The sequence below is a fragment of the Spinacia oleracea genome, chromosome 1, assembly GCF_020520425.1.
Source record: "Spinacia oleracea cultivar Varoflay chromosome 1, BTI_SOV_V1, whole genome shotgun sequence".
In the NCBI taxonomy this organism is placed as follows: domain Eukaryota; kingdom Viridiplantae; phylum Streptophyta; class Magnoliopsida; order Caryophyllales; family Amaranthaceae; genus Spinacia; species Spinacia oleracea.
The window spans coordinates 121,441,842-121,466,711 of record NC_079487.1 but is presented as its reverse complement, the minus strand read 5'-3'; the positions used below and the strand labels follow the sequence as shown (position 1 = coordinate 121,466,711).

General features: G+C 35.6%; 3 protein-coding genes across 5 annotated transcripts; all 3 read right to left on the bottom strand.

The window, feature by feature from the left end:
- Positions 1-1,865: 1,865 nt before the first annotated feature.
- On the bottom strand, positions 1,866-9,237 carry LOC110789260 (probable protein phosphatase 2C 72). Of its 3 annotated transcripts, none has more exons than XM_056842778.1 (6): positions 9,051-9,237; positions 8,719-8,824; positions 3,554-3,696; positions 3,193-3,432; positions 2,752-3,090; positions 1,866-2,360 (listed from the first exon to the last, which is right to left on the bottom strand). In XM_056842778.1, the coding sequence occupies exons 2-6, from the start codon at positions 8,792-8,794 to the stop codon at positions 2,160-2,162; spliced, it is 999 nt and encodes a 332-aa protein (XP_056698756.1). In that variant the 5' UTR covers positions 8,795-8,824; positions 9,051-9,237; the 3' UTR covers positions 1,866-2,159. The 3 variants fall into 3 exon arrangements, with proteins under 3 accessions (XP_056698756.1, XP_021849601.1, XP_056698761.1); XM_021993909.2 differs by having other exon boundaries at positions 3,554-3,756; positions 8,702-8,824; positions 9,051-9,233; XM_056842783.1 differs by lacking the exons at positions 8,719-8,824; positions 9,051-9,237 and adding an exon at positions 7,171-7,213.
- Positions 9,238-10,576: 1,339 nt separating this feature from the next.
- LOC110789231 (probable protein phosphatase 2C 72) lies at positions 10,577-17,899 on the bottom strand. The gene is made up of 4 exons (XM_021993878.2): positions 17,563-17,899; positions 16,483-16,803; positions 11,388-11,502; positions 10,577-11,296 (listed from the first exon to the last, which is right to left on the bottom strand). Exons 1-4 carry the CDS (start codon positions 17,725-17,727, stop codon positions 10,872-10,874), a joined length of 1,026 nt encoding a protein of 341 aa, XP_021849570.1. The 5' UTR covers positions 17,728-17,899; the 3' UTR covers positions 10,577-10,871.
- Positions 17,900-19,197: 1,298 nt separating this feature from the next.
- Positions 19,198-24,774, bottom strand: LOC110789259 (probable protein phosphatase 2C 12). The gene is made up of 5 exons (XM_021993908.2): positions 24,454-24,774; positions 23,219-24,374; positions 20,851-21,165; positions 20,647-20,761; positions 19,198-19,803 (listed from the first exon to the last, which is right to left on the bottom strand). Exons 2-5 carry the CDS (start codon positions 23,384-23,386, stop codon positions 19,403-19,405), a joined length of 999 nt encoding a protein of 332 aa, XP_021849600.1. The 5' UTR covers positions 23,387-24,374; positions 24,454-24,774; the 3' UTR covers positions 19,198-19,402.
- Between the last annotated feature and the right edge of the window lie 96 nt (positions 24,775-24,870).

Here is a 24,870-nt window from a genome sequence, read left to right as displayed (position 1 = left end):
CCGCTACTCGCTACTTTAACCGCTACCTGCTACTCAACCGCTAACCGCTACCCGCTACCGCTAATTTTGCCGAACAGGGCCTAAGTACTTTCTTCGTTTCGAAATAAATGTCGATTTAACTAATTTTTTTATGGGTTTCTAAATAAGGCCCTGTTCTTTTCACCTTATTTCCACTTATTTCAGGAAAAATAAGTTCAGATAAGTTCAGTTAAGTTCAGATAAGTTCAGATAAGATAAGTTCAGGGAAAATAAGGGTTGGCCAAGTACAATTTATAACTAAAATAAGTTTTGATAAGTTCTAATAAGTTCAGATAAGTTCAGATAAGATAAGTTCAGGAAAAATAAGTGGAAATCAGATGAATAGAACGCAGCAGTGTCGCTTTTAGAATATTAAATAAACTTACACTTTAATAAATTGAGTTGGGAGAGTTGGCGTTGTTACACATATACAAGGTCTATGTAGGGACCACATAAACAACCAATAAAAATCAAACACGTAAGCAACTTAAACAGGAAAAGAGGGGTTGTTTTGGTGGAGTATTAGACCTACAAACTTCAACCAATCCTCCGTAATATGCATTTGTTTACGTTGTCTCTACATAGACTCCTCAAGGTAATAGCTTAGTAAAAGTGCAAACGTCATCGAGGTTTATTTCTATGTCACATCATCATTTTACAAATTCCACTTTCAACAAATTTCGTGCTAATAATAGACAAACATACTTAAAAAATTATGTATTGGACTACCTATATATCATTCAATTTACATAAACAAAAAACTTAAAAAACATGAAACAAACCTCACGAAAAAACCTCTATTGATATTGCCTTCGGTTAGCGTTCCAAAAGGTTAAATAATGTGGCCATGCTACTTGACGCAACCGTGTGAAATTACGTCAGTACTCCACTACTCCGTACACGAGCTAATTCAAGTGTACAATTTGACACAAAATAATGATGTCTTTTTTTAATCAAAATGATGCGATAGTTCTACCTTCTTGACCATGAGATCTTGGGAAGTTTGAGAGGAAGAGAAGCGGAGGTCTTGCAACAATTTCTTAATATTACACTGACGAATCACGTATAATGTGAGAGTCGCTTAACCTCTAGATCAATAAATAAGTGTATTATTATTAACGTTAATCATACATACTACCTCCGTTCTATTAAAATGTTTACAGTTACTATTTGCATAAAAATTGATTAAAAAAAGTAGAAAAAGTTGGTTGAATGTAATTGAATATGGGTAAAGTAAGAGAAATGTGTAAAAAAGTGGGTGGGTATAAGCATAATGTGAATAAAGTAAGAGAACGTGAGTGGAAAATTATAAATATGAAAAATGATAAGAAAGGTAAGGTAGTAAATTTTGAAACGAAGTAGTATTGAGGAGTAACATATATTGGCAAGTTGAGTAAATGGAATTAATTAGGATCTTTAATAACCATGTCAAATATTTTTTAATTTCCTTGGTCAAAATAAATAAAATTTGTTTTCTAATGTGAATCCCTCAAGGATGCATTTTGCATTTTCTGAATTGATAACATACGAAGTACATTTCACATTTGCGTGGTAGAAGATGTCTTTCATAGTTGGTTACTTATGAGTTATGACCGATCCCGTTAGACTTTTGTTGCTGTTTTTGACTTTTTGGTTATCCTTCTTATACAGCAGACTTCCAAATTCAAAAAAAAGAAAGAAAAAAAAGAAGGAATTTAGCAACCTCTATATAAAACTACCAAGGATTTACTGTCATTCTTCTCAAAGTTACTCTGAAGATTCATACGGAGTACTCAATAACTAGTTTCTTGAACTGTCCTTAATCTATTTTCTTCCTGGACCCTGCCACGATACAAGAACTAATCCGATTACCAGTAATAAAAAGTGATATTTTGATGTAAAAGCAAAAACAATTAGGTACAAAATCTTTTAAATACAATTACATTATATTATATATACGCAATACATGTGCATCACAAAGAAAGTGATGGAATTTATATACACATTAAATTAATGGACATAATGCATCCCTCATTATTCCAATTTCAGAGCAAACATTATGAACCACAATCAGGTTTTGCAGCTTCAGAAAATCGGATATGGGTCACGAGCTTCGATTATTAGAACTCATTAATATGGTTACAGATTATGTATCTCAACTCTCAAGTCGTAGGAAGCAACAAACTGTCTTCTCTATCCTGCAAGAACAGGCAGACAGCAGTGCAGTCATCAACTTTTGCTGAAGGAAACTTACGCTTCCATGCAGCAAGAGCTTCGTCTACTACTGCTTTACCAGCTGCCTCCTTGTTCTTTACTGATTTCACAACTGACACAACTTCTTCATTGCTAAGAACATCCCAAACCTGTATTTTCACCAAACCAAACACATCAGAAACTGTATCCACATGCTTTTCTTCTAATAAGACAGTACAACCATTAACACATCAGAAACTATATCTACATGATTTTCCTCTGAGAGAACATTTCTGAAGCAGAACGGCAAACAATGAAGACATTTTCAAAAACGTTTGTCAAGATTTCTTTCTTAATTTTTTTTGAAGAACTCCCTCCAAGTATATGAGTCGGAGTCAACTGTTCTGTTCTCTCCCCGTTAACATACAAGAAAGAGCAAACATTACCAACTCTCTGAATACAAGAAGGGTGAACAAGTTCAGAACAAATATACTGTAGAAAATTATAAGCATTATAATATGGTTTTTCTGGTTCTTCAGAAGCAAAATTCAGCAAGCTTACCCCATCACAAGCAAGTAGAAGAAATTGGTCTTCGGGGGTTAAGCGACGATGAGTGACCTCGGGCGTGACAATAATCCCGTGGCTCTTCATATCAAAATCACCAAAAGCACGGGTCATTGCAAGGCCTGGGACATCCTCATTAGGCAACCACACACGTTGGATGTGTGGTTGACTCTCATGAGCAAACACCCGACCATTAGCTTTCTTAATCCGGTCAACTTCACTAGGTACATCAGGCTTTAGATCACTTGTTAATTGAATAGCTTGGACTCCATTTTCAGTTATTGTTCCGAGGATAGCTCGGGAATCTCCAAGATTGGCGATGATAAGGTCTTCACCCTGTGTAACAACATCTTGTTAGAATTAATGCAGACAATTTATTTTCCCCTATTCAATCAAATGCATGTTAAGATATCATGAAAGTTGAATTGTTTTCTTTACCTGTTTGACAACAACCACGGCAGTACTTCCACTGAAAGAACAGTCCGCGTTCTCAAGCAGCTTAATCTCCTTGTCCGTTGCTTTAAAGGCACTAACAAGTGCCTCATTCCATTCCATATATTTCCTTTGGTTCAGTAGTAATGAAGGCAACTGGTTCCTTACTACCCTGCTCACTATGTGTCCATTGCTTCCATGCCCATCAAAAACGGCACAGAATGCCCCATCCTCTATTCCATATCCCTGAATAAACAGAAAAAACAAAACAAAAAAACAGATCAATCACCCAATATATTCCAACAATTAGACGAATCATCTTCCAAATTAAACTACATGAATATAATTAGTGCTATAAAGAACAAACCTGGTAGAGAACAGCAGAATCTTGGTTTACACCTTTGGCTCCCTGCTGAGAGTGCACAGAACCAACTGGATGCCGTCTGTTTCCAATTGCAGCTTGAATGTGCAATGCATGTTCAAGGCACCCATATCCATGTACTTGAACATCTGAAGTTACACAAGACGTGCAGTTTCCCATTTCTTAGGTACTGGTATCTAAAATGTCAACTGATAAGAATATTCAATCTCTTGGAATGAATATGTTTCACAAATTAAGGAACCTCTAAGGCTGGTATGTGGTATATATAATTGCAGAAGATGTATACGTGTACGGCCAAATAGCTTCATCAGAGTTGAAAACTACAACTTGGTTCAATTATTTCAATTATTCAATTGTAATTAATTGATAAATTCATTTATTCTATTGTAATTATTTCAGACTACCCTTAGATCCGTCTTAAAGGTTATCTGAGGTGTACATCTGTAGGATTCGTATCTTTTGATAACAAAATATGTGGGAGTAGTCAAGCTTCGGTTAAAATTCTTTTTCTTAACTGAGAAATAGTCACCAAGTAACCTTTGCTTTGGGAAAAATGAAAAGACATTAGCCAGTTTTTTTTATTACATGGAAAATTCTAGCAAGAGACGGTTTCATGTCATCAAATGAAAACTATCACCATTTCTCCAGAGAATTCACCCTTTTATCTTATAAACAGTCACCTCTTTTTTTACCATACAACCATTTACAAGCAAGCTAATAATTACTCTACATGTAATTTTGTGACAATTAAGGAACCGAACACAAACGTTGACCTGATAAAACATGCATATGTTTACCTTCAAGAAACACTACTACAAATAAATATTCTTATTTTTTTACTAATAGAATATGTTTCCTTAAATATCTGAGGCTGAAGTTCATTTGGCGTATTCTTTAAGGGAGAGCAAGGAATCTTACAAGGATGGCTTACATTTGAATCTGCAAAACTATTCCTAACAAAAGATTTACGGATAATTAAAAGCAAAAGATAAATCATATTCTTGACAGGAAAATAGTGGAAAGACATCTTCAAATTGTATTGTAACTTAGCGGGCATCAAGGAACAAAGGAAGTGAATGTTGTGACTCAAACTTGACGTGTCAGATGAAGAAACAAGTAGGAAAAATAACAGTTTATTAATAACTTAATATTAAAGATACCAATCAAATATTCTGAGAGTTTGGACTACCTTCATATAATTTGCATTCTAAATGTTCATCTACCAGTTGACTTTGAATGGTTCATTTAAAAAATCATGGGTCCTTTTCCTATATGCTTAGATATGTCATGTAGTACGAGTGTATGACTTATCATAGGCCATAGTTAATTGGAGAGTTTATGGTAGAAGAAAACCCCATCATGTCATAAAGACAGGAAATAAGTCAATAACCGTGACAAAACACTTAAAATATAGACAGAGGAAATAATATAGGAGTAAAAAAGCCTGAAGTTCATAGATTGAAAAACCATATAACATCTAGCAATTGCATAGCTGTGACTCAGGAGCCAACAATGCATTAGGAATGTTATTTGGCACAATTAACCCATCAGCAACAAGGACTTCCTAAACTCGTGGTCAAGTGGCTTGGCTGGAACGTCTTTAGGGAGTTATACAAAAAACTCGGGATCAACATCACCCTTTGTATTTTTTAGAAAAGTATTAACAAGTGTATAGAGGAGCGTCTGTGAGTTAAGGCACTAGGAAAATGGGGTGAAACACTTGTTAAAGCCAGACGAGGCACATTCAATATTTTGATATTTATTAAATGTGCCTCTCTTCAATGAGGCGCATCGGGGTGCACCCAAGGTGCGCCTAGGGGCAGCAGGACCCCTAACACCTTAGTGCACCTTGAGCTTCTTTATTCATTGGTATTGAGTATTGACCCATATCAGATTGAGTATATCACTGCCAAAATCCCCTCCTATTTTTTCTCTTTTCACAAAAATATCCTTAAAATCAACTCCCAAATTACAAAAAAAATGTCTTCAAAATCACCTACCCAGCCCCCTCATGTCCCCTTATCTCCCCCACCCCCCAGTAAAAATGAATAGAAAAATTAGCCACTTGATATGGGCATTGAATAATCATATAAGAAAACGTAAACACTATAAGATGTCATGCTAAAAATTTAATAAGAAGAAATCTTTAACTTCACATGAAGAGGCAACCCCAGTTGAAACTCTTTTCACATCTTCTAATACTATTAAACAGAAAATTTCCAGTCACTTTCACAATTATCTCAGTCACAATACGACAATATGAGCAATCAATAGCAGGAATTACTTATAAAGGAAGAAGAAATTATCGCTAATTTAAAATCATGTGGTGATAATTACATGCTGAAAGAATAGAAAATAAGACAAAGTTTAAGGGAGGCACAAACAGCTCAGCAGCTCAGGAATAGGTGAATATTATTATATGCTGAAAACAAGTCGGTCAAATGATGAATGGAAGCGAATCCATTTATTAAAAGAATAATTTCTCCTGCCAGCTTCGGTATATTCAAGTACTCGTACACAAGTACAAGATCAGCACAAGTACTTATCAGATATAGAAAGACAAACAAATTAAGGCAGCGTTTGGGTTAATTCATGGCACGTCATGTCATTTTATATAGCTTGAAGTTAATAGTTAATTGATTTCTAATTAGCTAATTATTTTAGTATTACAATAAAACTATAACTAAGTTAATAATGGGTTGAAAACTTGAAATGAATAAATGATACGGTGTCCCCTCTAACTTACATAACAAAAATTTCATTGTACCAAAAAAAACAAACATAAGACAAGTTTCAGCTGGTTAAAATAATAAAATGTGTATTTTGAATCACAAACTTTTAATTACACCTAGGGTACAATAAAAGTTGTAAGACGGATGTAAAGTTACCCTAAAATTCTTAAAACTTAAACTTTTTCTTATAAAGTAACAAAAATTATCCCTTCAAAATCATTCATAAGAACTTAACCATTTAATACTTCAAAAAGTTTACCCATAAAAAATTATTTCATGATATAAAAGTTAATCAAAACATATTAAAAGTTCCCAAAAATTGGGTAAAAGTTATCTCGGTGTACAATAATTTATTATACATCGGGTGCATGAAGACCTGTTGATTTTAAGTTCAAAGTTTTATTTTTTATTTTCTTGTTTAGAACTACCAATTAAAGTGATTTATTTGAAGCTTTCAGATAGATCGACAACTAGTAATTGTGCCATAGATGGCTGTATTTTTGTGCCACAAGGAGTGGTAGCTGATGCTAGCAACACAAACTATTCTGCTGTATATCCTGATGATTAATAGCTAATGCAGACATGCAGTAACTCATTTTGACAAAAAAAAAACAGCTAGTTTTACATAATATTTACCACGTCTTATTTATGAGTTATCTTCTCATATTTGCTTGCTTCCATACAATAAAATCACAAGATTTACAACCCCCAAAAGAGAAAGAGGTCGCCTTTAGACACACAATAAAGCTGGCATACAAATTCTTGATTAACAATGAGACTAGTCCCATAAATCTATTGTAAGATAGATAAGGATAAGAGAAATGGAAAAGAAGAAAATGAAAAATACTTAGGTCAAAGGGGAACTGATACCAATAGTAAAAGAAACTTCAATAGCCATCACAGAATATCAGCAAGCATATGGGAAGGTTCTCTTGATGTCATATTTAGTATGAACAGCATGAAGGCATAATACAGCTGGGATTTGGAAAAGTGGATTAGGATGCCATGACTTGCATAAATGGATGCTGCTCTACTTATCCCTCCCTCCCCCAAACCAAAAAAGGAATAATTATGGCTCAATTGAAAGGCTTAGATCATGTTTGTTTGTTCTTATCGGCTTGGTAGGCTCCCGATAAGCATGTTTCTTCTTATCTACCACTGCTTATAGACCTTCTAACTCCCTAAGTCCCTATTCCAACCACCATCAAGTATAAAAAAACAAAATAAAAGATACTCCTATAAAGAAATGTTTCTTTGCAAACATTTATTATTCCAGGGGACATGCCCCAATCATGCATACAAATCTGAAAGTGGTGATGAAAGAATTATTATTGATTACAGAACATATAAATTTCAATAGACTGCAAGAGGCTAGTTTGTGGGTTGTAATCTAACATCCATAACAGCCATCACAATGTTGTGAGCCATAATATGTGCCACTCACTTTACATGATCCATGGAAAAGTTTCAGATATTTCTGACAAAAAAAGCAACAGGAAAAATAAGAGTTGGTACACAAAATTGTAGATATAGACTCATGGGCACACATGAGGTGTGCCATGTGACACTAAATAAGACACCGGAAATTGAATGGTCATATCTACGGAGTACTATCTAGCAACCTCACTACCTAAACTCCTAATACTAGCATTAAAGAAGACCCTATGAAATAAGTGGCTTATCTTGACTTTTATGTCTCATGTATTAAGGGAAGTACAAATGCCTAATAAGAATCAAACTCTCAACCTCCAACTAGAGGAACGATATTTCAAAACACCAGAAGATCTATAGACTTTTATGTCTCACACATATAGAGATATAGGTGAAGCACCAAACGCAACTACCGACTTAGCGGAAAAGATGCAATAGATTAGCCAATTGAGCTGATTTATCAATTTAATAAAACCAATCTTTTCATAAATTGTGGATCAAATGACCCAAGTCACAGCTTCCTAGCAAGAACCAAAACCAGTAGCCAAATCTAAGTCCAATACATCACACAAGTTGTATCACATGCTTTATATGTAAATGCCTAAATGGGGATAATGGCCCAAAACAAGACAAAAAAGAAAAGATCAATCTTGGGTTTCACCCAAGCCACGTGCTTTCACTCTTTCAGACATAATCACATAGTCAATTAAGCATTAACAAAGTCAACACAAAATAAGCTAATATAGAAATGAATGTTGCTCAAACATCAAGAATTATCTTATCCCAGTGTCAAATACTATTGTTAAACTCCTCTGGCATTAGATAAGCAACAACCAAAATCCCGGTGTAAAATGATTTAGCAAAATCTATAATAAACAAAATTATTTCATAAGAAGCATCAAAATTGCAAAATGCCCGTCATTGGACCCCAAAACGATCACCTAAAAAGCTGTATAGAAGAGATTAATACCGGGCAAAAACTATGACCTTGAGCTGCAACATCCAAATAGTGCTTCTCTAAGCATATCAACAGCAACCATCTCAATCTACACAAATTGGCCATTAATCGTGCACCATCTTCGTCAACCAATTTCTATAAACATATCAAGCAAACATAATTAATGATTAATCTGAACTTCTTCAATTAAATTCAAAATCAAGGAACTTCATTCAATAATAAATCAAAATTAAGTTGATAAGTTGGGGATTGGATAGAATTTGGGGAGAATTCTAGGTTTTTTATTTATTAATTTGACCAACTAAGGTGTGGTTGATACGAATGAATGATTATTATGGCGCCAAAATCGGGAAGAACTTACCACATTGTTTCACATTGTTGTCAGATTGAGGTAGATGACCAGTAATTTGCCAAATTGCACTTTCGAATTCGAAAATTGAAATTCTAGGGTTTACCTATCGAGGAGTTTTCGTCGTTACCATCCTCAATGAACTGTTAAATGTGGAAACTGGAAAAGAGTTCAAACTGACATTCAGTTTGCTGGGACGGGAGTCTGGACTCTAGGAATACCGGAGGATGGCCAATTGACCACAAAAAAAGCGGCTTATGGACCATTCGGACTTGGGTTCGTTAAAAGTTAGGCTCGACTTAACCTACTTGTAAATGATCCGAGTTCAAACTCAATTACTCAATCACTCAATGGTATGCTTTGTGAGGTTTGATTCCATTCGTTTTGACGTAGACGGACTTTGATTTTATAGGGTACACAAATTCTTATTAAAGGTGATGCACAATAAATATTGTATTAGATCGGAGTAAAATTTAAATCATAAAGTTTAAAAGTTACTCCGGCGCTAAACTAACCGTGTACTGAATGCTTGGAAAAATACACCGACACTAGCAAACTTTGAGTTCTTCAATTCATGGAGAAGACTACGAATTATTGCTACGCTACTACTAGACTACTAAGTCTATGGCTAAACTAAGCGATACGGCAAAAGCTAAGGAAAGCTACAAAATCTATGAAATGCTCTGTTTATGTGTTGATCATGTCCTCAATCTGTCTTTTCTCCCCTATTTATACTCTTGATGTTGTAGGGTTATTGAGAGATTGAGGGAGAGTGATAAATATTTCCTTTAACTGCCTGAAATGGAGAGGAAAATCGACTGATCATGGCCATGTCAACCCTTTTTGTTCCTTAACCTGGTCCGCGCGTCCATGTTTCTTGCAACTGAAGTTGGGACTAGCTTCTCTAGGTTTGTGTCTTTGTTGGGCTTCACCTGTATTGGGTTGGCTTCATCCTTCATTTTGAGTTCGTGGCTTACTGGGCCTGATCGACCATGTTGTTGGGATTCTATTAATTTAAGGCTCATTAGTCACTTGTATACCCTTATCAAGGATAGGTTTTAAATTGTGTATAACACCGATTTACAATAAATTTATTATACATTTGGTGCTTGCAAGACCGGCCTTTTCCACATGATTTCATCTTAAGATTTTCACCAAGTAAGTCTAAGGGTCAGTTTTGTTGTGTCCTTTAAATCAAGGACTACTCTTGTGTGAACTCAAAGTCAAAGTAACCCTACCTTTTAAAAAGAGATCTGCGACGTAAAATCAAATTATTCAAGTACAACATGTACTAACAACACCAATTTGATACTTTTTTCATAAAAATTGTAATAAACGTCAACATATATTACAATCAAGTTGTTAAATTTTTTAAGGCATGGTCCACAATAAGTTTAGTGTAGACCAGATCCATTTTAAAATTAATGTTTAGAAAATGGAGGAAACCATCAAATCATACCAAACTAGACAAAAAAAAAAACTAGATAAATCAGACTAGAATATGTGAAGAGAACAAAACCTTATTTTAGGGGGAAAAAAACGAAAGTGAGAGCTAATCAAGTACATATATTAAGTTTTTACAGTAGCTTTTAATAAATTTAAATAAATTAAGATAAGATAAATTCAGAAAACAAAAGTAAAAATTAGTCAAATAGAACACTATCTTACAAAAATTGGTCTTTCCTTTCAAGCCCAAATCGGGGTCTTTGGAGTCCCTTCCTTTATTACTCAATTAAGGTCCTCTACTTGAGTAATAAAGTGAAATGGCAAGACATAACTTTTGTACGTTATCAAGATTAAAAGACCTCATGTTTCAATATCTGGCCAGGTATGCTATGCTCGTGTGACTTGTGTCTGATCCTCCTTGTGAAAGAAGTAACAGACAACAGTGCAATCGTCGCGATAATTATACGGAACCTTGTTCTTCCATGCTTCAACAGCCGCATCTATGACTGCTTTTGCTGCTGTCCCTTCATGCTCAACCCCACATACAACAGAAGCTACTTCCTCATTGCTAAGCACATCATATAACGCATCACTAGCAACTAGGATAAACAGGTCGTCCGAAGTTATACGGTGATGTGTGATTACTGGAGTTGAGATTATGCCATACTCTTTCATAACAAAGTCTCCAAAGCAGCGAGAGACTGTGATTCCGAAAGTATCATAATCACGTGGCAACCACGCTCGCGGAATACTCGGTTCATCCTCTGTTGCATACACCTTACCCTTGGAACTTCTTATTCTATCACCTTCACCTACATTACAACTCATTCTATACATAATATGTATTGAGTGAAAAAAGGAATCAAAGAATCAAAACATATTAATGCTTAAATTACCACTTACCGGGCGTTTCAGGCTTTAAATCAGTGGTTAATTGAACAGCTATAACTCCATCTTTTGATTTTGTTCCTAGGATAGCCCTTGAATCCCCAAGGTTAGCAATGACAAGATCATCACCCTGCTCAATGTTTGATGTCAATACATTAACTTATTAAGTGGTCCAAATAGAATGCCAGTAATTAAATTAAAATTAAAATCCCTTTAGTTAAGAAATCCAAATAGAATGCCAGTAATAGAATGTCTGCAAGGAACCACCAATCCCGACCTACCCAGAATTCCACATCAACAATATGAGATTCACTCTCAAAACCCACTCGCAATGGATAGATGTCAACCCAGCGGCGATACGCAAATTCATGATGGAGCCCCAATGGCTCGACCCCCCCTACAACGACATGGAAATGTCGCCAAAAAAAGGAGGTATGATGATACCCTTTCACCTACCAGACCTGAAAACTCTCAAAGCTCTTTCCCCTGTACTGGAGAAATTTGTACGATGGTGGATGACCAGCAAGGAGTCAACCTTCAGTTGGGATGTGTTCCCACCGGAGTTGAAATTCCTCAGCGACCCAATTCCAATCCTGCCCCAAGTAAGGAAGACTTGGCAACTGACTTCACGAAACATTCTGAGGGGTACCTTTGGAGAAGGGACAAATGCCCTAATGGTGATATCAACGACGGAGGACCTCCCACAAGTGGAGATCAAGGTCCTTCCAGTGAAGGAAATAGAGGAAGGGGATTGCGAGATGGAGTTGGAGTTTGTGGTAAGGAAGAAGGTGTTATGGAGCAAGAGGAGCCAGGAGTTCATCGACAAAATCGACCCCCTCACTCAGAAGAAGTACAAGGAGTTCTCTCGAACTCAACTAATCCCTGATCCAATGATCATAGTAGCATGGAACTGTAGGGGAATTGCCCGCCGTGGCTTCCAAGCTAACATCAACCACCTTTATAAAGAGCACCTCCCCCAAATCCTAATCCTCACTGAAACAAAAACCAGCCCAAAACACACAGAGAGAATCATGAGGAAGACACCCTTTGAGAAATACGTGCTTGCTGAACCGTATGGAATCTCTGGTGGGATCGTAGTTATGTGGGACCCCACCTTCATCAATCTCCAGATGATAGGGAAGGACCTACATGCTATTCATGCTGTGGTTGAGGTAAACACTAACCCCCCTTTTAAATTCTTCTTGTCTGCAATTTATGCTAGCACTAAATATAAATGTAGATTAGAGTCTTGGAATGAATTGATAGATATGTCGAAGCATGTGACTATTCCTTGGGTGGTAATGGGAGACTTTAATGAAATTACTTGTCAATCAGAGAAACTGGGTGGGAATCCATTAAAACAATACAAAGCTGACAGTTATGTGGATGCAATGAACAAGTGCGGTCTAGTTGATGCTGGATGTGTAGGCAGTAGGTTTACATGGTTTAATAAACAAAAGGAAAATCCCATTTACCAAAGACTTGATAGGGCTTGGACTAATATGCATTGGTTGAATCTGTTTCCAAATACTACTGTTCACACACTTCCAAGAGAAACTTCTGACCATAATCCAATTAAACTAGCAACTGATCAAATCACTAGTCAAAATGTTTTGAGTCAAAAAGCTTTCAAATTGGAGCCCCTCTGGTATGCAGAACCAGGTTTTAAAATCATGGTTGACAACTCTTTAGATAATGATCACTCTGAACATGTCACTAAACTCAGTAACATCTCCATTACAATGGCCTCCTGGGTTAAAGAAAACATAGGGAACATTTTCCACAAAAGGAAAACCTTGTCTGCTAGACTAAGTGGTGTCCAAAAAGCTTTAGAGTCTAGACCAACCAGTAAACACCTGCTAGATCTGAATGAGGATCTTTCCAAAGAGCTAAACCTTATTTATGACCAGGAAGAGGCTTTCTGGATGGCAAGGTCTAGGAAAAACTGGATAAATAGTGGAGAGAAGAACACCACCTATTTCCACACTTCTGTCATTATAAGGAGGAGGAGAAATAAAATTTTGAAGTTAAAATCTGAGGTTGGGTGTGATATAGAAGGAAATGAGCTGATTAACCATGTGATTAACTATTTTTCTAACCTCTTTACTTCAGAGATTGACATACCCCTTTGTCAAACACATCACTACTCAAATGAAATCAACATTGACTATGCCACTAATGTGGAAGAGATTGGGAGAGCTGTGTTTGACCTAGGTTACATGAAAGCACCAGGGATTGATGGGCTACATGCCCATTTCTACCAACAACACTGGGGAAGTTTATGGAAAGACCTGTATAAGTTTGTGGACAATGTCCTATCTTCCAAAACCTTTCCCCGGTGTATTAATGACACCACAATCTGTATTATCCCAAAGACTGACCACCCAGAAACCATTAAGCAATTTAGGCCTATCAGTCTTTGCAATGCCAGCTATAAGATAGTGTCAAAAATCCTTGTCAATAGAATCAGACCTCACCTCAAAGATATGATTTCTCAAAATCAAAATAGCTTCCTTCCAGGAAGAGGGTGTGAGGTAAACTATATTGCAGCTTTTGAGATTCTCCACTCAATAAAATCAAAAGGAGGAAGGAATGGGTGATTTGCTCTTAAAATTGACCTGGAAAAGGCTTATGATAGACTAGAATGGAATTTCATTAGGTTTTGTCTAGCTAGGAAAGGCTTTGATAAACCCTCTACTGACCTAATCCTCAGTTGTGTAGCTTCACCTTCTACCTCTATTATAATCAATGGGAAACCTTCTCCCACCTTCAAAACTTCTAGGGGTATTAGGCAAGGGGATCCTATATCCCCTTACATCTTCATAATCTGCATGGAATATCTAGCTGACCTAATCTCAGAAGCTAGAAGTGGGGGAAATTGGAAACCTTACTGTCTAAGGAAGGGAGGTTTTCCAGTAACCCACCTTATGTTTGTTGATGATCTCCTGTTGTTTGGAGATACATCACCTGCCACCCTAGCTAGCTTAAATGAAGTGTTAGAAAAGTTTTGGGAAGAGTCGGGTCAAAAAATGAACACTTCTAAAAGCAGAATCTATTTCTCCAAGCATACCCCCCAGAACCAAAAGAACCTGTTTTGTGGAGCTCTCAAAGTTGAACCAAGTGCAGACCTAGGCAACTATCTAGGCTTTCCCTTAACTGATAAGAGACCAACAAAAACCCAAACCAATGACATTTGCAGGAAAATCAAGAATAAACTTGCCTCATGGAAAGCTAAATGTCTGAGTAAAGCTGGTAGGTTAGTTCTCATTAAATCCTCCCTAAGTGCCATTGCTAACTACTCAATGCAAGTTCTGAGCCTACCCTAGAAAACTCTCCATGACATTGATCAGACCTGTGCTAGGTTTCTGTGGGGTTCTGACAACCAAAATAAGAAAACCCACCTTGTGTCTTGGCTGAAATCTTGTAGGGATGTGGAATTAGGAGGCCTCAATATAAGAGAAGCAATCATTCATAATCAAGCCCAAATGACTAAGCTTTGCTGGAAACTGAATACTGGAAATAACTTGGCCACCACTTTAGTCAGAGATAAGTATATAACCAACAGGGTCAACCCAACTAGTTTCAAAAAAGGGTCTCACATTTGGCAAAATGTAGGGAAAGGGTGGGATTTGTTTAGTAAGCTAACCTCTTGGTGAATTGGTGATGGGACCCATATAAACCTTTGGCATGACAACTGGACAGGGAAAGGAAGTCTTAGATCCATAACCCATGGACCCTTAAATAAAGGTGAAGAGACTAAAATGTTAGACTCTATCATGAGAAATGGTAACTGGTGTCTAAATGAATTGTCCTTCATACTTCCCACCAATATTCTTCACTGGATTAAGGCCATACCCATTCCCTTGTTTGGGGAAGATGCCCCCTACTGCAGCCTCTCCAATGGCCTCAAATTCAATATTCAAAGTGCTTATAATCATGTGTGGAATAACAAATTCTCTGAAACTACCCCTAGTGAGAAATGGAGTTGTGTCTGGAAAGCAAGATGTCCCCCCAAAATACAATTCTTTCTCTGGTTAATTCTTTGGAATAGACTTCCCACTGCCTCCCACTTAGCAAGTAGACAAATAATCCCAAATGGAAAATGCCAATTCTGCCCACATGACCAGGAAGATATTGGCCATTTGTTCCTCTACTGCCCTAGAGCTACTGAGTTTTGGAACCAACTGGAGTTTACTGACAAGTTCAAACATCTGCAAAATGATTTTGAAAACTGGTTTTTGGAAAATCTTAAATGCACAGAACCTTCAACCATGAATGTTCCCAATCAAACTGTTTTTGCCTTTTCTCTATGGAGACTGTGGAACAGAAGGAACCTATGGACTTTTCAAAAGGAAAATAAAAGCATTGGACCTTGGTGTAAATAAACAATATGGCTGGCAAATGAATTTGAAACCACAGAAAAGGACACCATAAAACAGAACAAACCAATGCATATAGAACCTCCAATCCAGACCAAGTTTATTGTTAAGTGCGATGCCTCCTTTTGTACAAACAGTTTGCTTGCCTCCTATGCTATTGTATGCAGAGATGAAGATCACAAGTTCATTGCTGGCATAGCTAGAACTTTTAGCACTATCACACCCACAGCAGCAGAAACGCAAACCATTTTAATGGCCATCTCATGGACCATAGCCAAGAGCTGGCAGACCACCACCATAATTTCAGTGCATTGACATCGCCCCCCCCCCCCCCCCCCCATGCCTTTTAGATGATATCTCAGAAAACAATCGATATCTCAGAAAACAATCAAACTAATTTTTTGGAAGCATGTTCGCTTCGTCACTTTTGGGCCATATGTGGCTGTAGTCTTATCCCCACTGGGAGTAGTTAAACTATGGTTTTTGGTTTTGCTGTACTGAATTATGTTGGTTTGCTCGTTAAGGTTTTAATCTAAGTTACTCCTTATTACCAAAAAAAAAAAATCCAAAGTTACTATGCATAACATACTTTGTTTATGAAACAAAGTTACACTATCTCAAGTATTTAACTCATCTACACACAGCCACTCACGCAGGTTAACGCTTGAGCCACTCGATCCCTATGATACGCGCGCTTTTTAATTACTCCATACTAAGGATATGTTACATACCAGTTTGAGAGCAACTACAGCAGTACTTCCACTGAAAGAAGAGTCCACACTTTTGACCATCTTAATCTCTTCATCCATCTCCATGAAAGCATTCATGTATGCCTTTTCCCATTCAAGGAGCTCGTTGTTCGGCATTGAACTACCATAATTAGTAGGAAGACTCTCAGAGTCATAATGGTTCTCATTTACTTCGGATACTGCATTCTTTTTGTCAAGTAATAGCAAAGGCAAGCGGCGACTGATGATCTTGCTCACTAGATGACCATTTCTCCCATGACCATCAAACACTCCGCACATTACAACATTTCCTGATCCATAGCCCTTTTAAAAGAGAAAGCCAACGAAACTTAGTACAAAAGGTAAGTTTGTCTAGGGAAGAGACACTGCAGTCTGCATCCAAGCTGTTTCAATCAGATAAATTCTTGTAAAAAACTGTCTAGGAGTCTAGTCGTAGAAAAAAGGTTAATAAATTTCATTAAATGTGTATATAAATTCATACGTTTATTATTCTGTCGGTTGAGTTCGGTTTACATACAACCCCAAAGGAAGTTCCATGATAAAATCAATCAGTAATAGTCTTACAAATAAATCAAGTCTTTAGTCTATAAGGTGATATATATATGTTGTACTCCGTACAAAGTAAAATTTTGGGGGTGGGGATTCTCTGGTTGTACCACTTTTCATTTTTCACAATGAAATCTTTTGTCCCACAATTTGTACGTACACTATGATTTTTTTTTTCTCTTACTTAAAGGTACATGTACAATTGCACGTACATATGCAAAATCATTTCATAAAACACAAAATCCTCAAATCATATTACGGAGTACTACAATCGTCTAGACACTATCTATATGTATATACAACTATGAAATAAATGTCAACTAGCTAGCTTAGTTGATTAAGGTTTATGACAGGTGGGATCGAGTCTCATCTACAACATTGTGATTGTGGCTCTCCTTACGCCAAAAAAAAAGCGCGAAGTCTACATACATGTAAGATGGTAAGAGAAATATGGAAAGGGAAAACTGATGTTTAGTTTCTCATGCTATGGTAATCGACTGACCAAAAAAAATGTACCTGACAAAGAACAGCAGAATCTTGATTAACAGCCTTGCGACCTCGTTTAGAATGAATGGACAACCCGGATTTAATCTGATGATTAATTTTCATACCATCTTGATCATAAATAACAGTTCCAAGACCCTCTATAACTTCAGCTGGAGCTGATGTACAAATCCCCATTTAACAATATGAAAATAAGAATTGAACTTTTATAATTCCTGCATAAAACAGCATAAATGTTATGATCTTCTTTAATTAAAATCTCCAAAAGTTCCTCAAAGATCAGATTATATAACAGATTGGAAAGGGTTGGCCAATTTGAATGGCTGTTTCAATCAAATTTAGTTTGATAACTTGTAATGAAAAATATTTGTGTTTTAGGCCTTGTCAAGACCTAGTAGACTAATTTGAAGTTCCCCTTTTATTTTTTAAAAAAGCCATAGTAGACTAGTAGTTGTTCATATTGAGATTAAGACTTTGACATAGTTGTCGTCGACATCAGACATTTTTTGTGTGAGCCTCCACAAAATGGAAGACGACAAATTATGTAGACATGATTTAACGCTAAACGTATCACTTCTCGAGACTGCCAATTAGTCTCGTTAACATCTATATAAATATTATAGTCATGACATGTGATGTGCACACGTATTAAGCCAACTAGCAATATACTCCGTACTCATTATAATTTATACATTGGTTAACTTAAGTACGTACTTGTATTAAGGCTTCGTTTGGTAGAGCGTAAAACGTTTTCAATGTAAAATGATTTTCCATGGAAAACATTTTTCAAGGGAAAACACAACTCCAAACTAGTTTTCCTTTGTTTGGTACCTTAAAAGGAAAATGGGAGAAGATAGTGAAGATTGAGGGGAAGAAAGGAGAGGGAGGTAAGGAGGAAAGAAGGAAAATTGGTTTCCCTCTATTTCAAATGGAAAAGTGTTTTCCAGGGAAAAATCGTTTTCCATGAAAACGTTTTACGCCCTACCAAACAGAGCCTAGATTAAACAGCATGCTACAAAATAACGGAAGCAAACCACTAAGCCAACTGGTTATTAATGTTACTTCTGCATGGAAAACATGGTATACCTTCTATGTGGATCAGATTTGAGAGATTTTTGGGCCTTTTTCTATAGGCCCATGGCAATTGCCTCTTATGCACTGCCCCTAAGTCGGGCCTGATTAGATAGATTAACATCATTATGATTTATGAACGATTTTTTTGAATCCCCCGTTATTTCACATTGGCTTAAGAATTCTCATTGGTGAGGGTCCAATTCTCATGATTATACCGCATAAGGATCTTATAATTAAACCATATAAGTCCATAACTGGTCTTGAAAATTTTAGCAAAAAAAAAAAAACAAAATTGCAAGCAAGTTCTAATTCACAATATATTTGCACAAATGCACAATGGATATTCACAGCACCGGGCAATCCATTCGCCACCGGAAATAGATCAGATGAGATAAGGTTGGAGACAAATCATAGATAAAAGTAAGGTATAACATGGAGGAAAAATAAATCATGCAAAGATGAGTCTGAATCTTCTGTCCCATAATTTATGTACCACTTGTGTGTCACTTCTTCTCATTGGTTACTAGCGCGCCTTAAATCTCTCTAAATGTTCTCCTTTGTTCAAAAAATTGCTCCTTTGATAGTCCCTCCAATTCGACCCTAAATCACCTATTCTTTATCAACAAAATTTACTGATCTCCACATACAAACGTTACAAATCTTACAATCAAGTGATCGAAGTGCATGGCAAGATACTTTCAACATTTGTTACAATGAAAACAAAAAGATAAACCTCATCGATCGATCATTCAAAAATTGGGTGTGCATGGGTTGTGTTTTAGTCCTTGTTCTGTAAGAAGTAACAAACAGCAGTGCAATCGTCACACTTGTTAAACGAAACCTTGGACTTCCATCCTTTAACAGCTGCATCCACCACTGCTTTTGCTGCCATTTCTTCATTCTCAACGCCGCATACTATTGATGCTACTTCCTCATTGCTAAGCACATCCCATATCCCATCAGTAGCAAGCACTATAAATACGTCGTCAGAAGTTATGCGGTGATGTGTGATAACTGGAGTTGAGATTATGCCGTAGTTTTTCATAACAAAGTCTCCAAAACACCGTGACATAGCGATTCCTGGTGTATAAATTCGAGGCAACCATGCTCGTGGAGCACCCGGTTCATCCTTTAGTGCAAATACCCTACCGTTTGACCCTCTTATTCTATCTGCTTCATCTACACATATAGACAACGTACTCAAATTAATTACATATATAACTACATGTGGACATCCAAACAGAAGATGAAAGTCATATTTTAAACTGAACTAGCTTTTGAGCCCGTTCAAAAAACGGATAGTAACACAGTGGTTGTATAGCCATTTTTTAAAAGTCTAATTTAATTGAAAGTTTGTGATTTTAGTGTGAATATATGATTTAAATAGAGGTGGAACTGGAAGGTTCAAAAAATATATATACTTTGTATAAAGGTTAAATTGTTTTTTACCACCTAAAAAATAAAATTTGTTTTTAACCACCTAAAAATAAAATAAAAATTGCTTTTTACCACCTCTTAACCGAAAAAATGAAAGGAAACATTATGCGGATCCATTTCACCGACTATATTTTTTGTTTCTTTTTCATCTCCCACGATTTTCATGCATATATGCTACTATTTTCCCTTACTTCCTATTAATTCACATTATGTTTTCATCCATTTTGTAGTTAAGAGATGGTAAAATACACTTTTTATTTTATTTTTAGGTGGTATAAAATAATTTTTTTTAGGTGGTAAAAAATAATTTTGTCAATTTTTTTAGGTGGTAAAAATAATTTAACCCTGTATAAATTAAGTAGTAAAATAATTTTGAGTATTTGTGGAAGAGGTTGAATGAACCTATGAACTAAATGGTGAATTGATGTTGAACGAGGAAGTGAATGAGGAAAGAAGTGTCACAACTGTAAAATATAGCAAACAGTAAAATGATGGAGGAAAGCAGGAGATGAGACGTGTCATTTACTCATCTATGGTTTCGCTAGGTATGGACTAGTATAGATTGTGCGCTTAATATATACTTACCAGGTGTGCCAGGCTTTAAATCAATGGTTAATTGAATAGTTGTAACTCCTTTTTCTGATTTTGTTCCTAGGATAGCCCTTGAATCCCCAAGGTTCGCAATGAGAAGATCATCACCCTGCTCAAAATTTCATGTCAGAGTGCAAACACGAGTACATGTATTTAATAAAAGAACATGACATTATGATAAAAGAATACGTGTAATACCTGTCTGAGAGTTACAACAGCAGTACTTCCACTGAAAGAGAAGTCGACTTTTTTGACCATCTTAATCTCTTCATCCATCTCCGGGAAAGCATTCATGTATGCCTCCTCCCATTCAAGGAGTTCGTTTTCAGGCGATGAACCATCGTAATTAGCTGAATGACTTTCAGAGAAATTCTGGTTAACCTCCGATACTGCATTCTTTTTATCAAGTAATAACAGAGGTAATCGACGACTGATGATCTTGCTCACTAGATGACCATTTTTACCGTGACCATCAAATACTCCACATAGTACACCATCTTCTGATCCATACCCCTTCAAACAGAAACACGTACAACTAGGTTACTACAAAAGGATAAGGTAATTGTCTAGGGGAGCGGCGAGGCGGCTATCTGATCATATGCATAGCAAACACATATCATTCAACAAAACGACAAAATAGGGAAAAAATGAAGTACCATTATTGTTAAAAAAGTATCATTCTATAAAAAAAAAAAAAGTATCATTCTGTTTTTTTTTTTTTTTTTTTTTGCCTATTTTATCTTTTGCTATGATATGCATTTGCAAGCACATATCAGATATACAAAGATATACCCTCAATTGTCTAGGGGAGATGGTACTATAATACTAGTATTGTCCATGTCAATGTTCTTATACAGTCGTACTTGACTTTTTTTTAATATATAAGAGGCGGAATCAGAAATTTTAATTTTGTGTACGGGACCAAATAAAGTTACTTGAAAAAAAGGAAATTAGAATTCAACACTTTTGCATTTCTGGATGATAATATCCGAAATAGATGTCATCAAAGTTGATATATTCCTAAACTCGAGTTTCTAAATAAAAATTTAGAGTTCTTTTGTTCCAAATACATGTAAGACAACTACTACATGCAATCTCACTCAACTCCTATCCTATCCATTTGGTATACTAGTAAACGTGATCCGGCAGTTTACGCGGTCTAATTGAAGGCTAACAAAATAAAAATACAGTCAAATGGTACAAGTAAAATGAGACGGATGGAGTATTGCAAATAAAAGAACATTGAAGTTTCCTCGTACTGAATTTATTAGACTATATGTTACATCACCCACCTCTTACTTAGTTGGCAAACTAGTAAGACTAGTTTAACAATTAATTAATTTTCAGACGGTTTGATATGAAATGATCTATTTATTTGTATTTTAGGTAAATACGAATCACTTCCTACTCGATCTGATATTGTTAAGAAAATGATATATTCATCTCTTAGGGCTATATAGAAGACTCTAAAAATGAAAACTTTAGCTTATACTCCGTAATTTCTACTAAATATTACAGAGTAAATTTTTAATGACATTTCCCCGTAAAAAAAATTAATTGCACCAATCATCGCATAATTTTGACACAGATTTTTAAATTAATTTCAATTTGAAAAACACAGTAAATAATTATTTAGGAAGCTAAGAGTTGCATATATCATTACTCTTATTTTTAAAGTGAAAGTGGTAATCCGCTTTACTGTACTACGGACTACGGCCAGATAATTTTATATGTTCGGCCTAAAAGTGGTGCGCAAGCTCAAGCCCGTTAAGAGGCCCACCAGAAGACATAGTCCAAATCTATACCTCAGCTCATATTTGCTCTTTGTTTCAGTCCAAAACAAAAATATGAGCCAAAATTTTGAAGACATGAACAATTAATTCAACCAAATGTTGAATTCGTGTATACTTGTTCAATGCATGGTATTATCCCTAATATCTATGTTTGGAATACGGAAAATGGATTACCAACATGAACAATAACCATTAACACTTCTCGATTAATCTAGGAAAGATGACAACCTTTCGAGAGTTCGACTACTTTATTTACGCGACTACGTAACTCGATGTGGATGGAGGGAGTACACAGTAATCGAATATATTGTATATAAATATGAATAGTTAAAGTAATTAATTATACACCTAATACATACTAATTAGTAATTTTTTTGTATTTAGTAGGTGTATAATTAGTTACCTTAAATCCTTAATTATAGTCTATAATCACTCTTGTAAGTTGTAATCCATGTTAGTCAATGAAATCAATCGATTACAAGAGTAATTCTAGGCTATAGTTAAGGTAACTAATTATACACGTTACTAATTAAATGTTAAAGATCGTTAACAATCTGTGATTCAAACTCTGTATCATCATCATTCTATTCAAAAAATACATTTCACAAAACAAAAGTCTGAAATCATGTTTCACAAATCAACTCTACTACTCCGTACGTATAATTTCCATTGTACATTCGGATGTACCAAGAATTCCCAAAATTGATCTATAAATAGAATATCTAAATATGGCATAAGTTGACCAAATAAAATGAGCAAAAAACTTAAAATACCTGACAAAGAACAGCACAATCTTGATTAACAGCCTTGCAACCTCGTTGAGAATGAATCGACATCCCAGAATTAATCTGGTGATTAATCTTCATACCATCTTGATCATAAATCACACTCCCAAGACCCTCTGGAATTACTGCAATTGGAGCTGATGAACTAATTCCCATCGATCTTAATATTATCACAAAATATAAATATATTTTATATATGGAAAAAAAACAAGTTTAATTTTTATTCCTGGAAAAATGCAGAATGTAAAATGATAATGTTCTTCAAAAGTCTTGCAATTTGGAAAAGTTGATCGAAAAGTGAGATTTATATAAGAGAAAAAGGTACCTAATTGTGAAAAAAGGTCGTTTATTATAACAGTCAACTTGGCTTTTTTCTAAATAATTTAATTAATTGGTGATGAATGCTCCTATTAAATAAAAATGAAGATGATCTGTGTACATGTAGGGATGATTTGTCCTTTTAGTACAATAATACTATCTGAGTTTAGTTGTTAACCTTGTTGCTTTGTTGTTATTATCCCTTCTTGTTTGGCTTCAATAAGGAAAGCCGAAAAGGTCATCCTAGACAATACATGGTTTATGACTTTATGTATCTAGGTGCACCCTATTTCTAATACAATAATATTATATTAGTTTAGTTGTTAGCGTTGTTGCTTTATTGTTATACTAGTCTTATATGCACGCGATGCGTGCGGAATTATATAAAAACTTAAAATTGTATTACTACCACTAAATATAAATATTGGATAAAAAATTGTTCACAAAGTTCATATTTAAAAGGGAAGCTTCCATTAGTACACTCCTATTATTGATTTTTGCCAATAGTACACTTCAACTATTAAGTTCGTTATTATCTTAAACTTTTTCCATTAAATAGATTAACCATATATAATTATTAGGATTAAAAATAAAAAAGATAAAAAATAAATAAAACATAACAATGATGTTATATGAATGTTTCGATGATGGAATTGGCAGCCTTTGTCCTCTTCTGTTCTGCTGGCATCCTTGTTGAGAGCAGCTCCCTCTGATAACACTGTAAAAGTGCAACCACCTTGCTCAAATAGGATTCTTGAAACTTGATATCAAGTTGGTAATTTTCCCTCTCAAAGTTTTGTAAGGGTACTAAAAAATTGTGTGCAACCTGCAAGTAGAATAAACAATCTATGGGTGATTAATTACATAGAGGACAAAGAATAAAACTTTGGCAGCAAAACAGTAACCTTATAAGCACCCATAAATTGCCATTTGCTCTTTCTTGTACTTGCTCGCGCAACTTCTTCAGCAGTTCCTCCATTTGCGTGATTTGTTCATGTAGATATAGCAAAGACACTTCTTTGTCATATTCCACAACAATTTCTGGATGGCATTGGAACATCTTTCTCCAGCTCTTTAAGATCTTTTGTTGTACAAACTATGGAATCCAACTTAGTCTCTAGGTTGCGTATCCACCACAATCCCCTTGGGTGGAAACACCTGCATCACCAAAATAAATCAAAGACAAAAGATAACACATTAAATAAGCACCATTAACAATGGCAAAGTAACCACTGGATTCTAAAGGCATAAGGTGGCTAAAATAAGGTTAGCGTTGTTGCTTTATTGTTATATATCTATATACGTATATAACAATATTGTTA